We start from the raw sequence: 20531 nt of genomic DNA, 5'->3' as shown, positions 1-20531 counted from the left end.
TTTAATACAAACATTTGGGTCTCTTTCAAAGCAGCAACCTATTTGCTCGTATTGTTGTCATCATTCCTGTGTTTATAATTCTATGTCAGGACAGGAGGCTTCAGATTATGCTTTTTCCTTCTTCGCTGTTTATTCATCACAACACACAGCAGCCAAAAAAGCAATAACATGAGCCCAAAACCCTAAACAAAGGTAAAAGGGCTGAAATCACAACAACAACATTTTTTCTCAGTAAATTACAAGTCCCATGACAGCAAGTCAGGAAGTCCACAGCATAGTCCTTCCTCCATATCCATGCAGGTTAGAAAGGACGTCCTCCCTGTGTCTACTTCCTCTTTCTTCGCTGCTTCGCAGCCAGTTAAGTGCTTCTCCTTGTCTTCCCCTTTATGTGGATGTTTGGAGTTCTTATTCGGTGTAGTTTTTATGCTTAGGTTGCTGTTGCGACTGTATATTGCTATTGTTGCTCTGTTTTTCCTTTTCAGAGCCCCTTCGTAGCCGCGGGGACGTTCGCGGTCCCTTCCGCGGCTTTTACCCAGATTCGCGGCCTCCTCCAGCCGCTAGGGGGCGCCGGAGCGTCTCGCTGGTCCCAGCGCGGTTTTCTCCTCAGGAGGGACGCGCTGGGAGACGCGAGACGCCGGAGCCCCTGTTGCCACCTCACCGTAACGCCCAGAGCCTTTCCTGGGTCAGTACTCTGCCCGTACTTTGCCTTTGACGCCCCGACGGGGTCTGTACAGCGGTAATTACCGCGTTGCCGCCTGCGGGCGTTTTTCTGTGGGGACGCTCTGTGACCTAAATTAACGATGCTTTTGTGCCTGGTTTCATGCAGGCGAGTTTCGGATGTGCGAGCTCTGGATGTTTCAGCGAGGGTTTTTCCCCCCGATGGGGTCGTCTTCACTTTGGGGCGCCGTACGAAATGTGGGTCAAGGACGATTTCCTACCCGTCTTTCGTCGACGTCCCCAAACTCTGTGTGGTGCAATGCTTGAAAGCGTATGAGGAAGCGACCCTAGAACTTCGCCCTGCGGGCGAGCGACAGCTCCTAATTGCGTTGTGAAAACCGCACAAGGCTGTCTCGTCACCCACCATTGCCAGATGGGTACGGTGGATCATGCAAGAAGCAGGTATTGACACGAAGCAGTTTGGTGCTCGTTGGGAGCCCGCTTGGAGGACCTCATGCGCGCAGCGGACTGGTCCTCAGATTCCACCTTCAAAAGGTTCTATTTTTAACCGGTGGTGGATATCGCACAATTGGTCGTAAGTAAGCTTTGAACTAGCATAATCTGAAGCCTCCGGTCCTGACATAGAATCGAAATTTGCCTAGCATTGTAACGGTAAGTTTCAATTCTATTAAGGAAAGGAGGCGAGGAGTATCCCTCCCAGACCTTCAGTGGAAGCAGTTCCCTGCCCGTTCTGCAGTAAGTAGTCAGTTTTCCTCTACTGTATGGTTGTAACCTGTACGGTTCTCACAGTCATCTTTTTTCCTGATGGTGCACATAGGGTTTCTTATCCTTGCGCGGCTGACGCTTTGTGTATTTTTCTTGCTAGGAAATGATGGTGCGAAACAAGACCAGTGATACTATGGCGTGACTCGCGCGAAGAAAGAGGAAGTAGACACAGGGAGGACGTCCTTTCTAACCTGCATGGATATGGAGGAAGGACTATGCTGTGGACTGCCTGACTTGCTGTCATGGGACTTGTAGTTTACTGAGAAAAAACTTTGTTGTTGTGATTTCAGCCCTTTTACCTTTGTTTAGGGTTTTGGGCTCATGTTATTGCTTTTTTGGCTGCTGTGTGTTGTGATGAATAAACAGCGAAGAAGGAAAAAGCATAATCCTCGCCTCCGTGTCCTTAATAGAATTGAAACTTACCGTTACAATGCTAGGCAAATTTAGATTATACCGCCAACAACTGCAGAAATCATCAGCAGAAGAACAAGTGTCCTTTAGCATTCCCTTGCCACGCACATCTTTCAAGATAAATAAAAGGTTGGGCATTCCATACCATAATTACTTAATGAAATGCCAGCGGGTCTGGCTTCCTTAACTCAAATCCAATATGGATTAGCTGAAACGCGTAAGGAAAAAGATTTGAAATAAGCCCTCATTTTGGGTTTGGAATAAACGCACGATACTGCAGCAATCTGGTGTGCGGCGCACTTCTTTGATGGTGGAGTTAGAAGCTTTGTGGGAATATATATATATATATTGTGCTTTGAGAGATCTTATGGTGTATAGTCATACTAATTAGCGGGAGAGGTGTGGTGCAGCGGCCAGAGCGAATGACTCCAGAGCTCAGGGCTCATGGTTCGATCCCCGGTGCTGGCGGCAGCTTAGCACCATGTGACTCTTAATCTCCCCGATGGCCCTCAGCGCCTTGATACCCTTAGGGGTGATATGTTCACGCCTTACAAATGTGGAATTTATTTAGGCACCCAGGTGAGTAGGGGAAGACATAAAGGGATAAAGAGGGAGAGGGAGCCCATACTCTGCGTGGCTTTAGTAATGGAGGAATACAAGTCTAAGTCTCCTTTTAGACTTAAGAGACCAAAACAAACACTAAAGACTCCAGTTCAACCTATATTGCTTTATTATAAGTGTACCAAGAAAACAAACTTGTCTATATAGTGAAAGGGCTTAAATTCATCAATTTAAATACGCTCTGTCTATATGATTCAAGAAAATGTCTGCTCCTATAGTTGGGATCTGTGGTGGGACCTTCAATTTGGGTTTCATTGGGTCTCATTCAAAGGCATAGATTTAAAATAGCTTCTCAAATAGTGCTATGTTGCAAGTGATGCCAACCTTTCATACCAAACTTCATAGACTGCTCACAGTCCGTGCAGATTCTTCATGACATAGGAGGCACCATATATTACATTATAGTCCGATGCATCCACAGTTACCTACAGGCAGCTCCCAGTGTCTCCATAGGCCCAGACGTCAGGTCAGAGAGAACTACTGTATTACATGTAAAAACATTATCTTTTGCTTTTTGATAACTGAAAGTTCAAAAATAAAAAACGAATTAAATAGTTTGATAGTTGATAAAGAATTTGTGATGTAGATCGTTTCCTTGGTACACTTATAGTGAAGCAATACAGGTTCACCTGGAGTCTTTAGCATTTATTTTGGATTAATTACCCCACTCCCGAACTAAAAGATATATGTGAGTTTAATTCTAAGTGAAGAGAACACAACTGCCACCACTCGAGGAGCTGGTCCTATTGGCGTAACAAAAAACACTAAAGGGCGCTCCACTCTTTCTCGACAAAGTTTTTGTGTAAAACAAGAAGTCTTAAGGAACTGCTTGTCGGTCTTCTTCAGAGTTAGTTTAAACTCTACAGGAACAATATGAGTTTTGCTCCGAAAGGAACTTCTCTGAACCAGAACAAGACCTTTCAAATGGCTATGACTATCATCTTCAGTCTTTCGGTCCATCACATAGGAAGCTCCACGGTGGTTACAGATCGATCAATGTCCACCAACTCGGTCTCAAATCTGTCGAATTCAGTCACAACTCCAGAAGCTGTTTCTGCTCCTATGCAGTCTACTGGTGTTTCTGATCCTCCTCACCCATCTTCGGTGTCAAGTGCAAAGATTAGTATAACACATGCCGCGTGGCCGCTCTCCCAGGTCAGAGGTGAAAAAGTGGTCCATTGTTTCGAACTTCGGTTCAGGCACCAACATGTTTTTTCTTTGAGAGACTAATAATATCCTAAAGAAAAGTAAACTATAAGCTGAGCAAAACTTGAAGGAACAGGACTTTCCAAAATTCACTCTTCAATGCAAGAAATATTTAGATGGCTGGAAGGCCTGTTTATCAGTGATGCAATTACATTCCTTCATCAGCTTCTAGGTGAGGCAGATGATGATGGTAGTGAGGGGGACACTAAAAGCAGTTATGTGGTCAATGATCACATTGGCTAATACACTTGATAACTGACATTCAAACATATCTCTGTTGACTTGGATTTCACCAGACGGCACATAGCATTAGGACATTCAAGGAGGCTCTGAAGGAGCATTATTGACAAGATGCCTGGGACAAACCAAGAATTGATTCATGTAATGTCTGCATCTCGCAAACCTACACCTGTGTCTAATAACACACCTTATTTGTCAACAAACTTGACTCCAAGGAGTCCAGTTCTAAAGGCTCTTTGTGTGTAAAACATATAGGGTGCTATTCCATCTATCTCTCAAGAGAGATAAACAAAAAGAATAGACTAATTTAGAAATGATATATTTGCCTTAGCTTTGAAATCTTCCAATGCTCCATGCCTTATAGTGATGTATATTTATTTTGTGTATAAGATGGTTGTCTAAGCATCGCCTAATTTACCAAAATCCTAAATGGGACCATTTCAAGAGCTAATTCAGGAGTGAATGGCAGAGTCCCCCCAATCAATGCAAACAGGTATAGATCGTGCTTTCGATATGGGTATTTCAACAGAATCAAGTGTAGTATTTAGAAGGCACTCATGTGTAAAACTGGGCTCTCTGGTGATGTGCAAGCCCAATGGCAGGATACGCCTTTCAACAGGCAAAAATTATATGCCGAATATTGTTGGTCAAGTGTTTTACAAAAAGGTGAACAATAGCTTGTGTGCTAGGTTTAACTTCTTCATTCATAAATATAGGGGTTGTAGTCACCAGTTTGAACACCAATGTCAACCTGCAGTGCAGTTCCTGCAATGGTTGCCTTTTATTCTCTTTAGAGCAGAGGTGAAGGACAAGAGGCAAAGATTATATGGAGAAAGAGGAGATCTATCTTTCAAGTGTTTTACAAAAAGATGAACAACTGCTTCTGCGCTAGGTCTAACACCACCATTCATAATGTTGGTGTTTCAGGGGTTGTAGTCACTAGTTTGAAAACCAGTGCTTACCTGCAGCTCGGTTCCAGCAATAGCTGACTTTTCTTTCTGTTAGGGGCAGAAGTGAAGGACAAGAGAATCAAGAAAGTTCCTCATCTACACCCTCTGCTACAATCCCTATAGAAAAAGTCCTATGGTTCCTTTGTATTATTACCCAAAGCTCTCTGGTTGTAGGACAGGTGGATCCTTTCAAACGTGAAAAAAGAGATCATCAAACCAGCAGCACTTGCATTTTAAATACAAGTTTTATTTCGGAAGAGGCTTATCCCTCCCGCCAGCCCTCTCCTGCTTCTCTCCATACAAAAATCTTGATGATAGAAATATTCTCACTATTGCAAACAGGAGCTATCACATTAGTGCAGTGGCCAGAGGGAAGTCATAGTTGCTATTCCGGATATTTCCTTATTCCGAGTCCCAGATTTTCCCTGAATGATCAAATACTTCAAGAAGCTAACGTTGCAACGAGTGTTTTCGGCACTGCAACAGGAGGCCAATTTGGTTTCACTTGACCTTCAAGATGATTACTTCCATGTTCTAATTTCAAAGCACCACTGAAGACAGCTGGGATATACAGTTGGTGGTACACATTTTCAGTCGAAGGTCCTTCCCTTTGTGTTGCCTTCGGCCTAGAGAGTGTTCACAAAGATGCTTTTGAAGGCTGAAGTTTATCTTCATGCTCAAAGACATTTCCAATATCTACAATCATTGGATGACTGGCTCTTGTAGCCTCCCTCACCAGAGATGCCATTTAGGAGTCTCTCCAGTACAATCGTGATTTCACACAAAGAGACGTTCTTTCTCAATGAGAAGTAACCTTGTCTCTTTCCATTGCAGCACATTCAGTTTATCTGTGCAGTTCTGGATCCCAGCAGACCTGTGCTTTTCCAATCAGGAAAAGATTGTTTAACGTAGATTGAATGGTTTCCAACTTTGTATAATCTCCTAATCAAAGGGACAGAGTGAGTTTTTGCATTTGTGGCCTCATGGAATGTTGCATTCTCCTAGTGCCTTACATTCACCTATGCATAACACCAGTTTATTCTGATTGTGAGTATCCTACTATATCAGGCTATCACACTAACCATGAGGAGCTGGAATAGTGAGATTCATGACATCTTTGCCTGAAAAAGGTCAGTTTTGAAACTTTTCCACGCTGACTATTGATGCTCAGGTTTATTTGAGGAACTTTACCCAGGAAAAGTCTACTTACAGCACAAGCAGAACATGAACTAGGGATAGCATCTTGAACTGTTCCTTTTTGAGGAACCAGTTAAGTATCCGGAGCTCTAGGATCGAGCTCAGACTTCCATTCTTTTTTGGGAACCTTGAAGTACCAGGGGTAGCACCCCTGACCCTGTTCCTACTCTGGAACAAACTCTACTGCACCCCTTAGGAGTTAGGATTGAATCTCTTGTTGGAGGACCCGCAGAAGTTCTGAAGAAAGTGCATCTTGACGGGGGTAAAAAGGAGGAAGTGTTTATTTCAAAGGTAGGAAGTACCCCTTTTCACAATTTACAGGATCCAAAGGTCTGATGCAATGGGCCTCCAAGATTGTGGAAAGGAGGACAACCGTCCTCCAATGGGTTGTGCGTGTATGGATAAGGTTGAACTAAGGCTTCTATCCCTGTAATGGCTGGGGAAGAGGAAGAGGGGGAGGAAGGAAGTGGAGTGCCAGTGTTCATCTTTTGGCACATCCACAATATTGTTTATGGAGGGGGTTTGTCTATTGTTACTGCTGTTGCTGACTGGCGAACTGCTGACGACCTCGAAATGAAAAGCTCCTGCTGAAGCCCCAAGTGTCCGAAACTGATGGTAGTGTTCGGTTTGGAAACCAAGGGATCTAATCGTTTTCTTGTTGTCCTAAATCTCTCCAATGCAGAGTTGGCTTTAGCATCAAAGATACGAGATCCATCGAACGGAAGATCCATGAATGTGGTAAATGTGTCTTGCGAAAACCCAAACTCCATAATCAGGCACGGTGACATAAGGTGCTGGATGCCCCCATGGCTCTAACCAATGAATCAGCAGTATGCTGACCTAACTGTATCAAAGCAAACATAAGGAGAGGATGGACGGCGCACTGAAACTTTTCAGACACTCACTCCAGTCACTGATCTGGGTTGAATACATCAGCATTCTTTAGCTCATTTCGCCACCCCAGTTCAGACCCAGCCATATGCAAATCAGTCTTGACCCAACTCCGATCAGCTCCGTAAAGTGTACTTGCAGGTCACCCAATAAAGTGGGAATAACTGTTTTGAACTAAATACAACAGGGCATGCACATATCAAGAAGACAGGTGGCATTAATAGACTTGAGAGCCATGCTCCCCCTACAAAACATCTTCTTGGCAAACTGCTCTATTTTCTTTTATTCCCAGTCTGATGGTGTTGAGGGAAAGGAACCTGGAATCAGCTTTGATGAGCAAGAAGCCTGCACAACTAGGATATCCACCTGAAAGGAAGGTGGGATCTTCAGGAACTGGTTTATTCACAGGGTAAATGGTGTTGAAACAATAGTAGAGTTTGTCAGCTTTTCGCATATTGCCAGTATGGGCTCTGTCAGTGCTTCACTGAATGGAAACAAAGGTTGTGCAATGTGGGAGGTGGAATGCAGGACCTTAGTCACAATGTTTGACTTAGCTTCTGTGGCTAGCAGCTCCAGATCCCAAATTTCCACTGACTATTTGATGAACGTATGATAGGAACTCACCACCAGTGGGGGGAGTTTCCGTCAGAGATAGCAGTTCCTACCCCAGGGAGGTATCAATCGTACCAACATCTTTCAAACCAGCAAAATCCAGATCCAATGTGCCCTCCCCTTATCGTTTGAACTGGTGTCATCTTGAAGGTCTGCGTACCTGAAGAAATATCTGCCTTCCTCTATTAGTCTCTTTGTGCTTCTTCTGGAGTGGTGGGGCATCAGTGGCAGATTCTCTGTCGGAGTCAGATGCAGTGCCAGAGGAGGTGGAGACAGTGTTTGGGGCGATGTCGGCAGTGGTGATGTTGTCTGCAGTGCCAGCAGAATTGTATGCAGTGCCATCTGCTGTGCAGGATAGATGTTGGGGTTTAACTCTGAAGAACCAGGATGTGGAATGACCAATAGGGGTGAAGTCACTATCGGCATTGACCCCGCTTGTGGCATTGGATTCGGGACAGTATTCACCCATGATCCCAGGGGCAATGAGAGGAACAGCGTGATGGGTACGCAACCCCTCTGGACCGACCACCACTGCGTACACTTCCACGTCAACAAACTCACCGCCCCCAAACCTGCACCCCTCCCACTGTGAAGGAACTGGAGCAAAGTCACCGAGGAGCACCTCAACTCCACCCTCAACCGCGATGCCCCCTCAACTTCGACCGATGACAACCTCCCTGCCAAAGAACTACACAGATGGATCTCCAACTGTGCAGACAAAATCGCCCCCGCCGCAACTCTGACAGACAACGCCCCAGGCGGATATACAGACGTCTAGAGAAGGTGTGGCAAAACAGCAAAAAGCCGGAAGACCGCCCCACATGCAGGAACGCCATGACAGAATACCACCATCTCATCAGATCAACCAGACAAATCCTCATCCAGAACAAGATCTCTGCCAAGGCCGGCAACTCGAAAGAACTCTCCAGCATCATCCAAGAATTCACCAAACTTCCCAGCGAGGCCACGGACATCACACCTTCCCAAGACCTCGGCAAAAAGCTCAGCTCCTACTTTCATCTGAAAATCAAGTCCCTCTACGACAACTTCAACGAACGAACCCTGGACTCCGAAACCCACCCCCCCTCCTACAACGCCAGTCAACCCACCATCTCCGCCTGGACTCCAAGAACCACCGAATCGGCCATGAAAGGCATCCATTCAGGAGCACCCACAGACCCCTGCCTTCCGCACATCTTCCACAGTGCCGCCACAGCGATCACACCGGAACTATGACACACTATCAACACCACCTTCGATACCGGCACCTACGTTGACGATTGGAAACGCGCAGAGGTCAAGCCCCTGCTCAAGAAACTCTTAGCAGACCCTCGGACCTCAAGAACTACCGACACATCTCCCGCCTTTCCTTCACGGCCAAAGTCACTAAGAAGACAGTCAACGCCCAACTTACGAAATTCATTGTTTAGAACTCCATCCTCAACCCCTCCCAATCCGGATTCCGTGGCAACCATAGCACCAAGACCACCCTACTCGCCGCCACAGATGACACCCGCACCCTCCTCAACCAAGTTCACACCGCAACCCTGATCCTGCGCGACCTCTCCGCAGCCTTCAACACCGTCTCCCACCGCACATTCGCCGCCAGACTCCATAAAGCCGGCATACAGGGTACTACCCTTGAATGGCTCCGCTCCTTCCTCACCGGCAGGACCCAAAGAAACAGACTGCCACCCTTCCTCTTAGAACGCACAGAGATCAACTGCAGAGTGCCCCAAGGATCATCACTCAGCTTCAACATCTACATGCCCCCCTTCGCCGCCATCGTCAGACAGCACGGACTCAACATAGTCTCCTACGCCAAAGACAACCAGCTCATCCTCTCCCTCACCAAGACTCAGCTTTTAGGAAGGTATGAAGGACGTTGCATCGTGGATTGCAGCAGTCGCCTGAAGCTCAACTTGGAGAAGACAGAGGTCCTCGTCCTCGGACCCTCCCCCACCTCCTGGGACAGCACCTGGTGGTCCACCGCCCTCAGCAGCCCGCCACCCCCACCGATCACGCCTGGAAACTCGGCACTGTACACAATTCTTCCCTCTCCATGACCCGATAGGTTAACGCCCTCTCCTCCACCTGCTTCAACACCCTCTGCATCGTTTGCAAGACCTTCAAATGGATCCCCCCCTGAATTAAGAAAAACCATCACCCATGCACTTATAACCAGCTGACTAGACTACGGAAACGCCCTCTACGCGGGACTCAACAAGTCCCTGCTCAACAAACTGCAGACCATACAGAACACCGCAGTCAGATTCGTCCATGGCATCCCTCGACAAGAGCGTATAACCCAAAACCTCTGAGACCTCCGCTGGCTCTCTGTCGAGAAGAGAATAACCTTCAAGATACTTACCCACGCCTTCAAATGCCTCCACAACACCGGACCCCAATACTTTAACGAGAGAATCTCCTTCCAAATACCCAAGAAAAACCTCCGATCCACCGACCTCGCCGAAACCCTGTGCATCCGCAGAGCCATGACGGGCAGAAGGGCCTTCTACTACATCACGGCCAAGACCTGGAACGAGCTCCCGGTTGACATCAGACGAGCCCCCTCTCTAAACAGCTTCAGAAAGTCACTCAAGACCTGGCTCTTTGACTGAACGGAGCTGCTTACATTCCACCCCACAGCACCTTGAGACCCTCACAGGTGAGTAGCGCGCTTACAATTCCCTGATTGATTGATGGGTACTGAGTGGTAGGGCATCAGCATACCTCTTACCGAATAGGCCACTGGGCCCATGGAGCCAGCCAGCATTCCAATGGAGATCATGGCTCTGCTGAACATGGTGAATATTGTGCTTAGGAACATGCCTTGATTCGTCCCAGGTGTGGGAAACTCTGGGTATGGCTGAGACGACTGGGGCCTCGGATCCAGAGTAGGAGACAGTTCAGTGTCTGGCACTGGGTCAGATGCTGGGTCCTCCAAGTTTTTCTCCATTTGTTCTTGATCCAACGCCAGGTGAAGGGTAGTAGTAGGTTGTGGCGTCTTGCTTCTTGATGTGTGATGGCGAGACTAGTGCCTTCTCTTCTTGTGTGGAGACTTTGATCTCAGTCGAGACTTAAGCTGGCCACATCAATTATCCCTCGCTCTAGCAATAAACATCTTGGCCTCTCTTTCTTGGGGAACTTTGGGGGACATCGTAGTCCGATCCTACGCACCAATGGTAGATGTTGTGAGGATCAGTTTTGGACATCTGGGCAATGCAGTCTTAACATGGTTTTAAATCGGACTGCTTAGGCGGCTACATTTTGATGTAAAACTGCACCAAAGTAAGATATTTTGAAGAAAAACATCATCAACATTGACACTCCTGGGGAGAATATGGATGGAGAGCTACGCAATGGGTCAATGGCGTGGAAAGAATGGAACTAACATCTTTACACCAACGAGGGCGCATTATGGCTCCAGTTATGCCATGAAGCATCTCTGACATGGAGACTGTGCCTCCTACTGGCGTGGGAGAGCTATCTAAGAGTTTCAGGATCCAGACTGGCATCTGGGTTATTCGAAAGGTGAGGAATCTGCAGGCGGAAGTATCCATCAGAAGGATTCACTGGCTGTCTGTTTGTGAACAGCTGTTTTTTTTTAAATATTGTGTCATGTATACACTTGTACCAATTCTGTCTTGATACACACCCATACAAATGATATTATTTTTGCAACACATTGATGGTTATTTATATGTGAAACCCATACGGGAACATCTAATTGTACACCAAAGTATATTTTAACAAAAGTCCGTAGTATTTTACAGAACTTCTCAACCAAAGTGTCATCGTGAACGTCTTTGTCGAAGCAATACCAAATATATCCGGGTTTTGTAGGGATTCCTAAGTTTGCACAGCCAATTATATAATGTTAATGTATACGTACCGTAATGAAAACCGTTCTCAAACCAGTAGTACAGCTAATTATCACCCAAAGACAGTTTACAGCTTTGACAGAACTGCCTTCGCTAGCTCTGTCTAAATCTGCTCCAAAATGCGTTGTATTATCTGTAATGTTCTCCACTTGAGTAAGTTCCCCTACCCTGCCACTCCAGTTCTGGTGGTGCATGCACAGCACTGTGCGTTGGTCCCTGGCCAAGATGGCAATCCAAAACACTCGCAGAGAATGTTCAGGCCAACAAAGGTTATCTCTAGAAGTACCTCTGCAGGTCAGACTTGCGCCTGAACTGGTGGTGGTTAAAAAAGCTCTAAAAACCATCTTATTCACAATACTCCACATGGCAAGTATTCATCGACTACCAAGTCCACCCTCATGTGATATAAATACATCTTTTAAATATATAAATAGGTTTACATATAAATTGAACTGACCGGACACTGTTCAGAACAGACTTCTCTTTTGTAGGAGGTTTGCTGATTGGTCGCTTAGTGCTCACAACTTTCACCGGGTGTTGCTCTTTTCCAGCTTTACTGTACTTGCTCTTGTCAAATTTAGGCTTGGGCACACCATATTTCCTTAAAATCTTTTAAAAAAATATAAGAAAAAAAAACATTTTTTTAAAACTGTTAAGAAAAACAAATGATAGAAAAAAATTCTGAAAATGTTCTACCTGAGTCAGCTGATCCTCTAGAACCTTCTTTGGAGGGCGGACGTTGGTGAAGAAAACATGGAGGAGGTTTCCTGGAGTTTGGGAGTTTATTTGCTCTTTACTGAGATAAATATCTGCGATTTTTATGTGTCGCGCTGGGGTCAGGCTGAGTGCCTGCTCAGAGTGAACGCAACTTTTGAATATTTCAGAAAGAACATCTTTCGTGCCAACAAACAATTTATCACCTAGTACAAAAAAAGAAGATGCCATGTTTTAATAGGGCAAACATGTAGATATGTTACAGGCAAGTGCTTTTAAAAATGTTACAAATATATAACTGATTTCCATGACCTGAAAATGAGCTTTTCAATTTAAACAAGCAAAGAATACAAATGAAATGTCTCGTGCACACTCATTCTGAACAGAAACACGGTCCGTGCGGACATGAACTGGACTGATAACTGGACGTGCGGTCCTTCATCCGATGGAGAACTGCCTCTTGGTGGGTGGAAGGTGTCTGGCCCCCACAGGGTAGGACCTGCGCCCCTTCTCAAAGAGCACGGCGGGGCTGTTATGGCTGGGTGAAAGATAATTGTGGGAGCCTGAGCCCGTTGCGCCTGGCAGGCACTACATTACTGTATATGGGCACCCACCCTGGCCACCCACAAGAAAATAATGCTCTGCCCGGACAGATTTTTGTCTGACAAGTTGCTGTGTAGTGTAGTTCCTATATTCCCAATAGGCTCTGCGCATTGGAATAACATAAACAATAGTTTAGACGTAGGACTGAGGTCGACTAGGTCTCTATTGAATATGTTAGACTTAATTATGAATGCCAGCAAGCTCAAAGGTCACTAGAAACTTTCTCGAGTAAACAGGAAGGTGTTAACTTCCCTGAATAGACAAGAAGGGATTAGCTTCTGACAACCGCATTAACATGACAACTTTGCTCCCTCCAGAATAAGGAGTATATCTCCAGAGTCGTGTGAAAACAATAGACAGCTATTTCACTCAGTCAATCGTGCATGCTTAGTTTCACCAGAGTGCAGAGAAATAGAGAGACGGGCGTTTTCAATAAAAGTTGTTATTTATTGAGCAGTCCTCTTTCTCGTGCAAGAGAAGTGAATTGCCACAATTGCAATACTTGTCATAAAGTACAGTGCGTACAGTAAAAGGAGTATCATGAAATAATACTTTAAAAGCATTTATATGGTTTCTGAGCCATATGATACTTCAAATGGATAAAATATATACATACATAAAATCATTGACTAAACGTACTCAACTAGTGCTTCTAAGATACGCCTATCCCGGTGTACCTAACCTAAGCCTAGTACGTGGGAAGGAGTAAGTGAGCTGCAGTTTAAGTTAAGTTAGTTTTTGCCAAGAATCTGAATCAAGAATTCTCTAAGGATTTAATCAGCTCCGTACCTTGGTTATAGAATGAAGGAGGTCTTGTATCTCTCTCTCAGGACTCGATCTCCCAGAAACCCGTGAGGGTGACTGGAAACACTGGAGCTGGATTTCTCGGCAGGAGAAAAAACAGTTTCTCTCTCAGTGCGTCAAATGGGAGGGTCGGCTTCCTTCGGCTCTCGCATCAGCTGGGCTTCGGGCAAGTAGATAGCCTCTCTGCTCCAAACCACCGTGTGTTTGCTTAAGGCAACATTGGTATATTTATACCTGGAAGGTGCCGAGTTTGACGTAAGGTTGGACATAAAACGTCACTAAGAACTAACAGTTCTTTCTGGACTCCAGGAGTTCTTGTTCAAATCAAAACAAAAGCAGGGGGATTTCCCGGGCTGCTGGAGGCTTGGTTTGTTTAAAGAACGCGTTGTACTTTCTAGGAGTCTATGGGAGTAGCCTTGCCGTATTTGGACTGCATTGGCTATGACTAAATATGGATATGGTCCTTATGCCTTTATAAGGATATGTTCTGTTATAACCACATAAGGGCATGAATCGGGAATATATAAATAGGGTACTAGATACGTTTACAACACCCACTCCACGTATTATGTCAATCATTACTAAAATACTAAGCAATACTAAACATATAACGATGCATGTGTTTTCCAACCCACCCCAAAATACATAATTGCATTTGAAATGGTATATGGTATATACACGAAAAATGAGTATTTGTACTGTACGGTTTTCAAGCAGTGGTATCATTCAGATAATGCATATATAAATATTGGCTGAATGAATTGTGAAAATTACATTTATGAAATGGCTCTTAATACAGAAAAGAAGGTCGAGACCATTTCATCACATATTTATAAAATACTGTACATGTGCTAGAGGCTGAATCAAAATATTGTCTCTAGAGTTTCAAAATAGAAGTTCTGTTCTCTAAGAATAGTTCTACTTTAAGCAGAGTACCGTGTGCCAGAAAAAAGGTAAATATTTTGGAAATGGAAAATTAATTTCGCTTTCAGGGGAAAAAATAGTTCCAATTGTTTTCAGTATTCTTGTTTATAAAAACTGAAGGCCGAATTCAGAGTTCAGAGAACGCTGTGTGCTTGTTGTTTTTAAAAGTTATTCTCGTTGTTAGGAGAGAACATCAGATCAGACAGGCTTGCGAAGAATTGGTCTACAACAGTAGGTGAAAGTTCGACTAAGTTCGAAAAAGCTGAAATTGTGCATATGTGAAGAATCATTGCTATCATCGATGTCTGGATCAGCAATGCTCACAGAAGGTTGTACCTGTGTGGTGCTGCTTTCATCTCGTACTTCACCGCCACCTAATCGTAATGGTGAAGTCTCAACGAATGCAGTCATCAGAATAGGTAGCCGCTGGGGACAACACGTTGCATGAGCCATTACCGAACCAAGCAAAGTATCGATATCCATAGGTGCTGCTGATGGTAGTGTAAGACAGACGTCCAACACGCATTCTTCTCCGCATAGCAGGCATCGAAGCACAGGTAAGATGCAATCTTGCCAGATTGGTCTGAACAAAAGAAACCAGGTAGTACTCAGATTTCTTAGCCGGGCAAAGCCAAGGACTTTAGTGATCTGTTCTCGGTATCGTATAGTCACGATCGTTTCTTCCATTGTAGCCTGAGTTTTGTCTGTGGCTTGACTTGCCAAATTGGAGGAGAAGGAACAAAAATAAAATTCCTGCTACGAGTCCTAAAAGAAGAGGCAGTCCGCCAAATACAGAATGCACAAAATTCGGAAAGATGCCCAGAACTGTTTCAAAGGGTGCTAACAGTCCCGAAAAAATGGTCTTAACTACATGTGCGATGCCACTGGTATCAGACATGTTTAAAATTTGACCTAACATTTCTACAAAATGCACGGGGCAATTTGTCAATAATAGGGTATGTATCTCTGCCGCTGTCCTTGCAACTTGCAGATCATACGTCTCTTTGGACGAGCTTAAAGGCACAGTTGTCTGTAAAAGAATACACTTCATTCTGCTTAAAATATCAATTCGAGTAGAAGAGATATTCAGAGAAGGCCATATTGCTGCCTTCATGTCTGTTTTGCTGTTTGGATACAATAATTGCATACAGCAAATGACCCTGGAAGTAACGCTCACGAGATCGGCTAATCCTGGCACCATGCCACAACAGCTGCTGTCATTTATTACAACGTAGCTGTCATTGGAAAGCTGTCTGAAAAAAGGCTCTATCTGTGTTGCAGGAGTGCCATGCAGGTGACATGAAAGGTTATTTGATGAACCTTCGCAGGCTCCATGCAAGTTAATACCTTGACACAGAAGTGTACCGCTTAGTGCATTTTTACAGTTATTACCATTAAGAAATACCTCTTTTTTCCCTTCACTATAACATTTATGTGTATAAGGTAATTTCCAGGTTGACTTGATGTATCCTTTACCCAACCTTTCATACAGGCCTGCTGGTATATACTTTTGGCAATATTGAAACTGAAAAGTTATCGGAATTGTAATTGTACCATGTATTATCCATTCAATGACCGATCTCTCTGACATTGTCAATGGTAATCTCTCAAGTTTTTCAATGCTCAGAATTGTATAATCTGCTCCTTTTTGTGCCAAACTGATTTGTTTATCAGTAAGGTTAAAGATAGAAAATAATGATGTTTTGTTGATTAGACGCCATGGCACGTGACCTGAACGCAGATTTTGTAACGTCCAGCCTAGCTGCACAATAGAACGTAATTGGGACTGGCCATGTTGTAACATAAGCAAGTCCTGCTCTATTATATCAATAGCAGATGATACAATGCTGTCCAGTGAATAAATTCTGGAGGACAGAGTCGTTAACCCATTGTCCACTACAGACAGTGATTTTTCCAAATGAATACGATCAATTTCTCGTATTTTTTCAGCAGTTTCAATTTGCATTACTTTCCAAGCCTCATTGTAAGCTGCGTATATACCGGCGTATATGAAACGTTTTTGATGCTGTTTGCGAGGTCCCAATATGAAATCTCGCAAGTCAGCACCTTCTTTAAGTAAAGTTAAGTGTTGCTTAATTTCCTGCAGTGTGGATCTCTGTAGCCATTCGAGGCATAGCTTTCCTACACTGCATGTTGTAACTATCCCTGGATGTTGTCTCTGGGAATATCTTGGGTCTGGCCAGGTCTGTTTGAACCCCTCTGTTTTGTTCAGGAATCTATCTTGACAGTTATTTGTGTCTGTGGGCCAGATCAACCATTTTCTCCAATCAGGATTTGTTCTGTTTTGGTGTAAAATATGGGATACGTCTATCTCAACATCTGTAGTGCTATTACTATCAGGCATTGGGTTTGGAATACACGGTTTGTTTAAGTCTTTTATCTTGGCTAAGCCAAGACAGGTTGTTTGTTGAATGGTGTCATTCAGGAATATTATCTGTTCTGGGATCATGCAGGCTCTGAATAGTGATTCTAAACCTTGTACCTGCCAGTCTTTTGTACCCCAGATGTTTTTTTGTTTCAATGTTGTTTTTCCAAAATTCAAAACCAAATGTAGACATTTTTTTCATAACATTTTTCAGAATAAATCAATTTAGTATTTGTCAACATGTTTTTCATTCCTGTCTTATTTAACATTTTAAAATAAAACGTTTCTGGATCTGTGTTGTTAAACCCTGAGAAGTATGGGAATTTCTCATAAAATGTTTTCGAGCTGCTTTTTGGCGGTATTGGACAATGTTCCCATTGATTATAAGTAAAAATATTTCTAGGATTAGCAGATTTATTGAAATAGTGATGACCATAGTGGTTAAAACAGTACATTTCTTCATAGTTCGTTGAACCCTGTAAATAGTCATGTTCTGTGAATTTTGCTGACATTTCTAAATCTGACATCCTATTATTAATATTTTCAAAGTCCCAATCATCAGAGAAAGTACTTGGTTTTACAAAGTCACTTAAGGAAACCTTGAACTGATGTGGATCTTTCAAGAGTTCAACCGGGCCATAGATTTCGTAATCCGTTTTGTCCCATGCTACACCCCCAGGTATAGGATTGACTGTGATGTTCACTGATGACAGTTCTCTTTTTTCAATGTGAGAAGATCTGTGAGGCTTTAGGGCCAAGTTGATGTTCTGACTTGCTGTGTCCATTGTACTATATTTTCCATCAATAAATCTACCCAAACTTAAATCATGATGAGCCATAGTAGAAGGAAAAGTACACCTAACACAATCCATAATTCAATCCATGGTGAAATCAGATATGTTTCTTTGAGCTGATGAAATAGTTCAGTCAATTTTTCTTTCAAAGTTTTTGTTGCTGGCGTTTCTTCATGTTCACTTGGATCATCCGAAAAGTCATCGAAATTGATGAAGTAGCCAGATGCAGTTCTGTCAATTGTTGGAATTGCTTCCGGATTTTCATTAATCTTTGGATATGTGTGTTCAGAGGCTACATCATTGTAGACTGGTGTTTCTTGATGAACTGTTGCAATTTGGGTTTCAAGAGGTACAAGTTCCATGGCTTTGTTGCATAGTCCTTTTTTATTCACTGTAGGTTTATCAAATGTGATTAGTCTCTCAGTTTGAACCTCTTGGATTGTAGCAAGATTTGGTCTTTTGCTACTTCTTGGGAGTCCACTGGGCCTACTTCTTATTATTGGCCACATGATTGTGGTTTTACCAGGTTGATTGATACAATTCTGTTCTCCTTTTTACCAGCAAGGGGCGGTAGTACTACTGATCTTGTTCCGCTGATAGCTAAAACAGGTACTGCTTTTCTGTAAGAAGGCCCAAATTCCTTATTCACCGCGATCTTTTCTCTGACTAGAACCCCAATCTTTGGAATCCAGACAGGTCTTGCTGGGACAGGTGTTTTTTCTTCAGTAGCCGTTTGGCTTTAGCTTTGTGTTACTTAGACTTCTTCTTGTTTCATTTAAGTCCTGTAAAACAGCCAAACGATCTTTGATATCAAAGGATTTTTCTTTCACCACTGAAGTCTGACAATCTAAATCCTGGATTATCATGCTAATACCGAACAAAAGTTCGTATGGAGTGATACCTCTTAGAGAATTTCTTGGCAGATTATTAAGACTACGTTGGACACTTGTTAGATGCTTGACCCACCCGTCACCCGAACATAATACCCTCGCTGTTATAGATTGCTTTATGTTCCGGTTTTTTCTCTCCACTACCGCATTTCCCTCGGGATGGAATGGACTAGAGTACCGTAATGCAATGCCCATGCTGGCCATGGCCTCCTTGTAAGCTCGAGAGCTAAACGCAGGACCCTGGTCAGAATGTAGCATGCCAATTGAGTATGTGCCGATAAAGATTTGCAAATCTTTTATAACAGTTCTGGCGTCAGCCGAGCGCTGGGGCCTCATCTAAATGAATCTCGTCTTAATAATTATGGGATCGCCTTTTTCCACCTGTATTTTTGCGTATAGATTGCCTAATTCTTTCTAATAAAGGTATCTGGGCTGGTGTCTCGTCCGGTTCACCACTGCAATGTCTATTGCAGTCCTGACAATTCGTTGCAAAGTTGTAAATTTGCACGTTCATCCCCGGCCACCAGTATTGTGATTGTAATTCTATTAGAGATTTGAAGATCTCTTGGTGCCTCAGACCCATTCCCATGTGTGCTTCTTGAATCAGGTAAGCTCTCCGGTTAGTGTTTGGAATTACTCTATCCCCCACTCCAGGGATTTGAGAAAAAGGAACGGAGTTTGCATCAATTATGTATTTATTTCCGAGTGGATAATTTAGAGGTAACGCCGCATAGTTGCCTTCCATTGAGGCTTTTACTGCTAGTAGCGTTTCACCGTCTATCTGTTTTTTAGTACGCTTTTTTGTAGCTACGGAAGCCGGTTTGACAGCTGCCGTTGTGGCTCTGTTAGCCAATGAATTCCCTGCAACGTGAACGCCAGAACATTGATGACTCAGTGTATGTATCACGTGTGTCTTTTGTAGTTCTTTCTGCAAAAGAACTACTTGTTCCCAAAGTTTTTTATGCTTTATTGTGGCACCAGTCTCATCTTTGTAACCGTTTTTGATCCATGTCTGCATGTCATTATTGTAAGACTGGACGCAGTAATGCGAATCGCACACTATTAGTGTGGGGAATTCGCAATCGGCATTTTCAAGCGCAATCTTTAAAGATCTTATTTCAGCTCGCTGAGCTGTACAGTTTCCGATTGATTCAGTTTTGGTGACCATTGGTCTGAATTTACCTAAGCGCCAGCGACCTTTAACAATCGCGCACGCTGCATTGTAAACTTCTTTTTTCACAACGTAGTGTTGTGCAAATCTGTCCGTGTAGATTACACAGGTGTATTGTTCGAGAGGCAGAATTTCGATTGACAGAGGACATTCGCTTTCGTATTCTAGATCTTCTAGTTTTTTCATTTTTGGATCAAAAGCGTGTTTCACGTCTTCTGCAGCAAGAGAGCTTTCCCATTGTATCCATTTTGGATCTAATGCCACTGCATTTGGAATGCGTGGTCTCGTTAATGCCTCAAGGGCTGATACTGCTGTTAAAACAGATATGCTTTTGCCTTGGGCTTGGGCTCTTTCTTTTGCTACAGCAGTTTGAACGGCAGTCAGAATTTTTTCAGTAGAACTGAATTTCATTTCAGCTTGTGTGGTCAAGTGTGATTTATAAGCTATCGGTACCTGTTCTCCCTCATTAGAGGTCAGGTATGTGAATCCGCATCTTCCTGGGATGACTTGTATTACAAGGTTGCGTTCATTTGCGCGTGTTTGCAGTTTTGTTTTAGTTAACATGTCTGTTTGTAATGTTCGTAAAATTTCTGTGTGTTTCTGAGTCCAATTAATTGGTTTGAAATCAGGTTTTATTAATAATAGAGAGGTTTAACCCTCTCTGCATAATTTAGAATGTATGTTCTTTCGAAATTCAGGAAACCTAGAACTGATTGTAAGTTCTTCAGCGTTTTTGGAGCTTGGAGTACTGCACATTTATCTAAAAAATTGTCTGCTAGGCTTTTGCCTT

The 20531-nt window shown here is 43.6% G+C and overlaps 1 protein-coding gene across 4 annotated transcripts in view; it reads right to left on the bottom strand.

Annotated features, from left to right (window-relative positions):
• The window catches only part of HECTD4 (HECT domain E3 ubiquitin protein ligase 4), a 2216728-nt gene that overhangs the window by 502709 nt on the left and 1693488 nt on the right, over window positions 1-20531 (bottom strand). For all 4 annotated transcript variants that reach the window (XM_078667422.1, XM_078667425.1, XM_078667423.1 and 1 more), the window contains exons 63-64: window positions 12152-12375; window positions 11913-12064 (exon numbers count right to left, since the gene is read on the bottom strand). In XM_078667422.1, coding sequence (XP_078523548.1) covers window positions 11913-12064; window positions 12152-12375 — 376 coding nt within the window. The remainder of the gene's footprint in view (window positions 1-11912; window positions 12065-12151; window positions 12376-20531) is intronic.

The sequence above is a fragment of the Lissotriton helveticus genome, chromosome 11, assembly GCF_964261635.1.
Source record: "Lissotriton helveticus chromosome 11, aLisHel1.1, whole genome shotgun sequence".
Classification (NCBI taxonomy): domain Eukaryota; kingdom Metazoa; phylum Chordata; class Amphibia; order Caudata; family Salamandridae; genus Lissotriton; species Lissotriton helveticus.
This window is presented reverse-complemented; position numbering and strand designations above follow the sequence as displayed.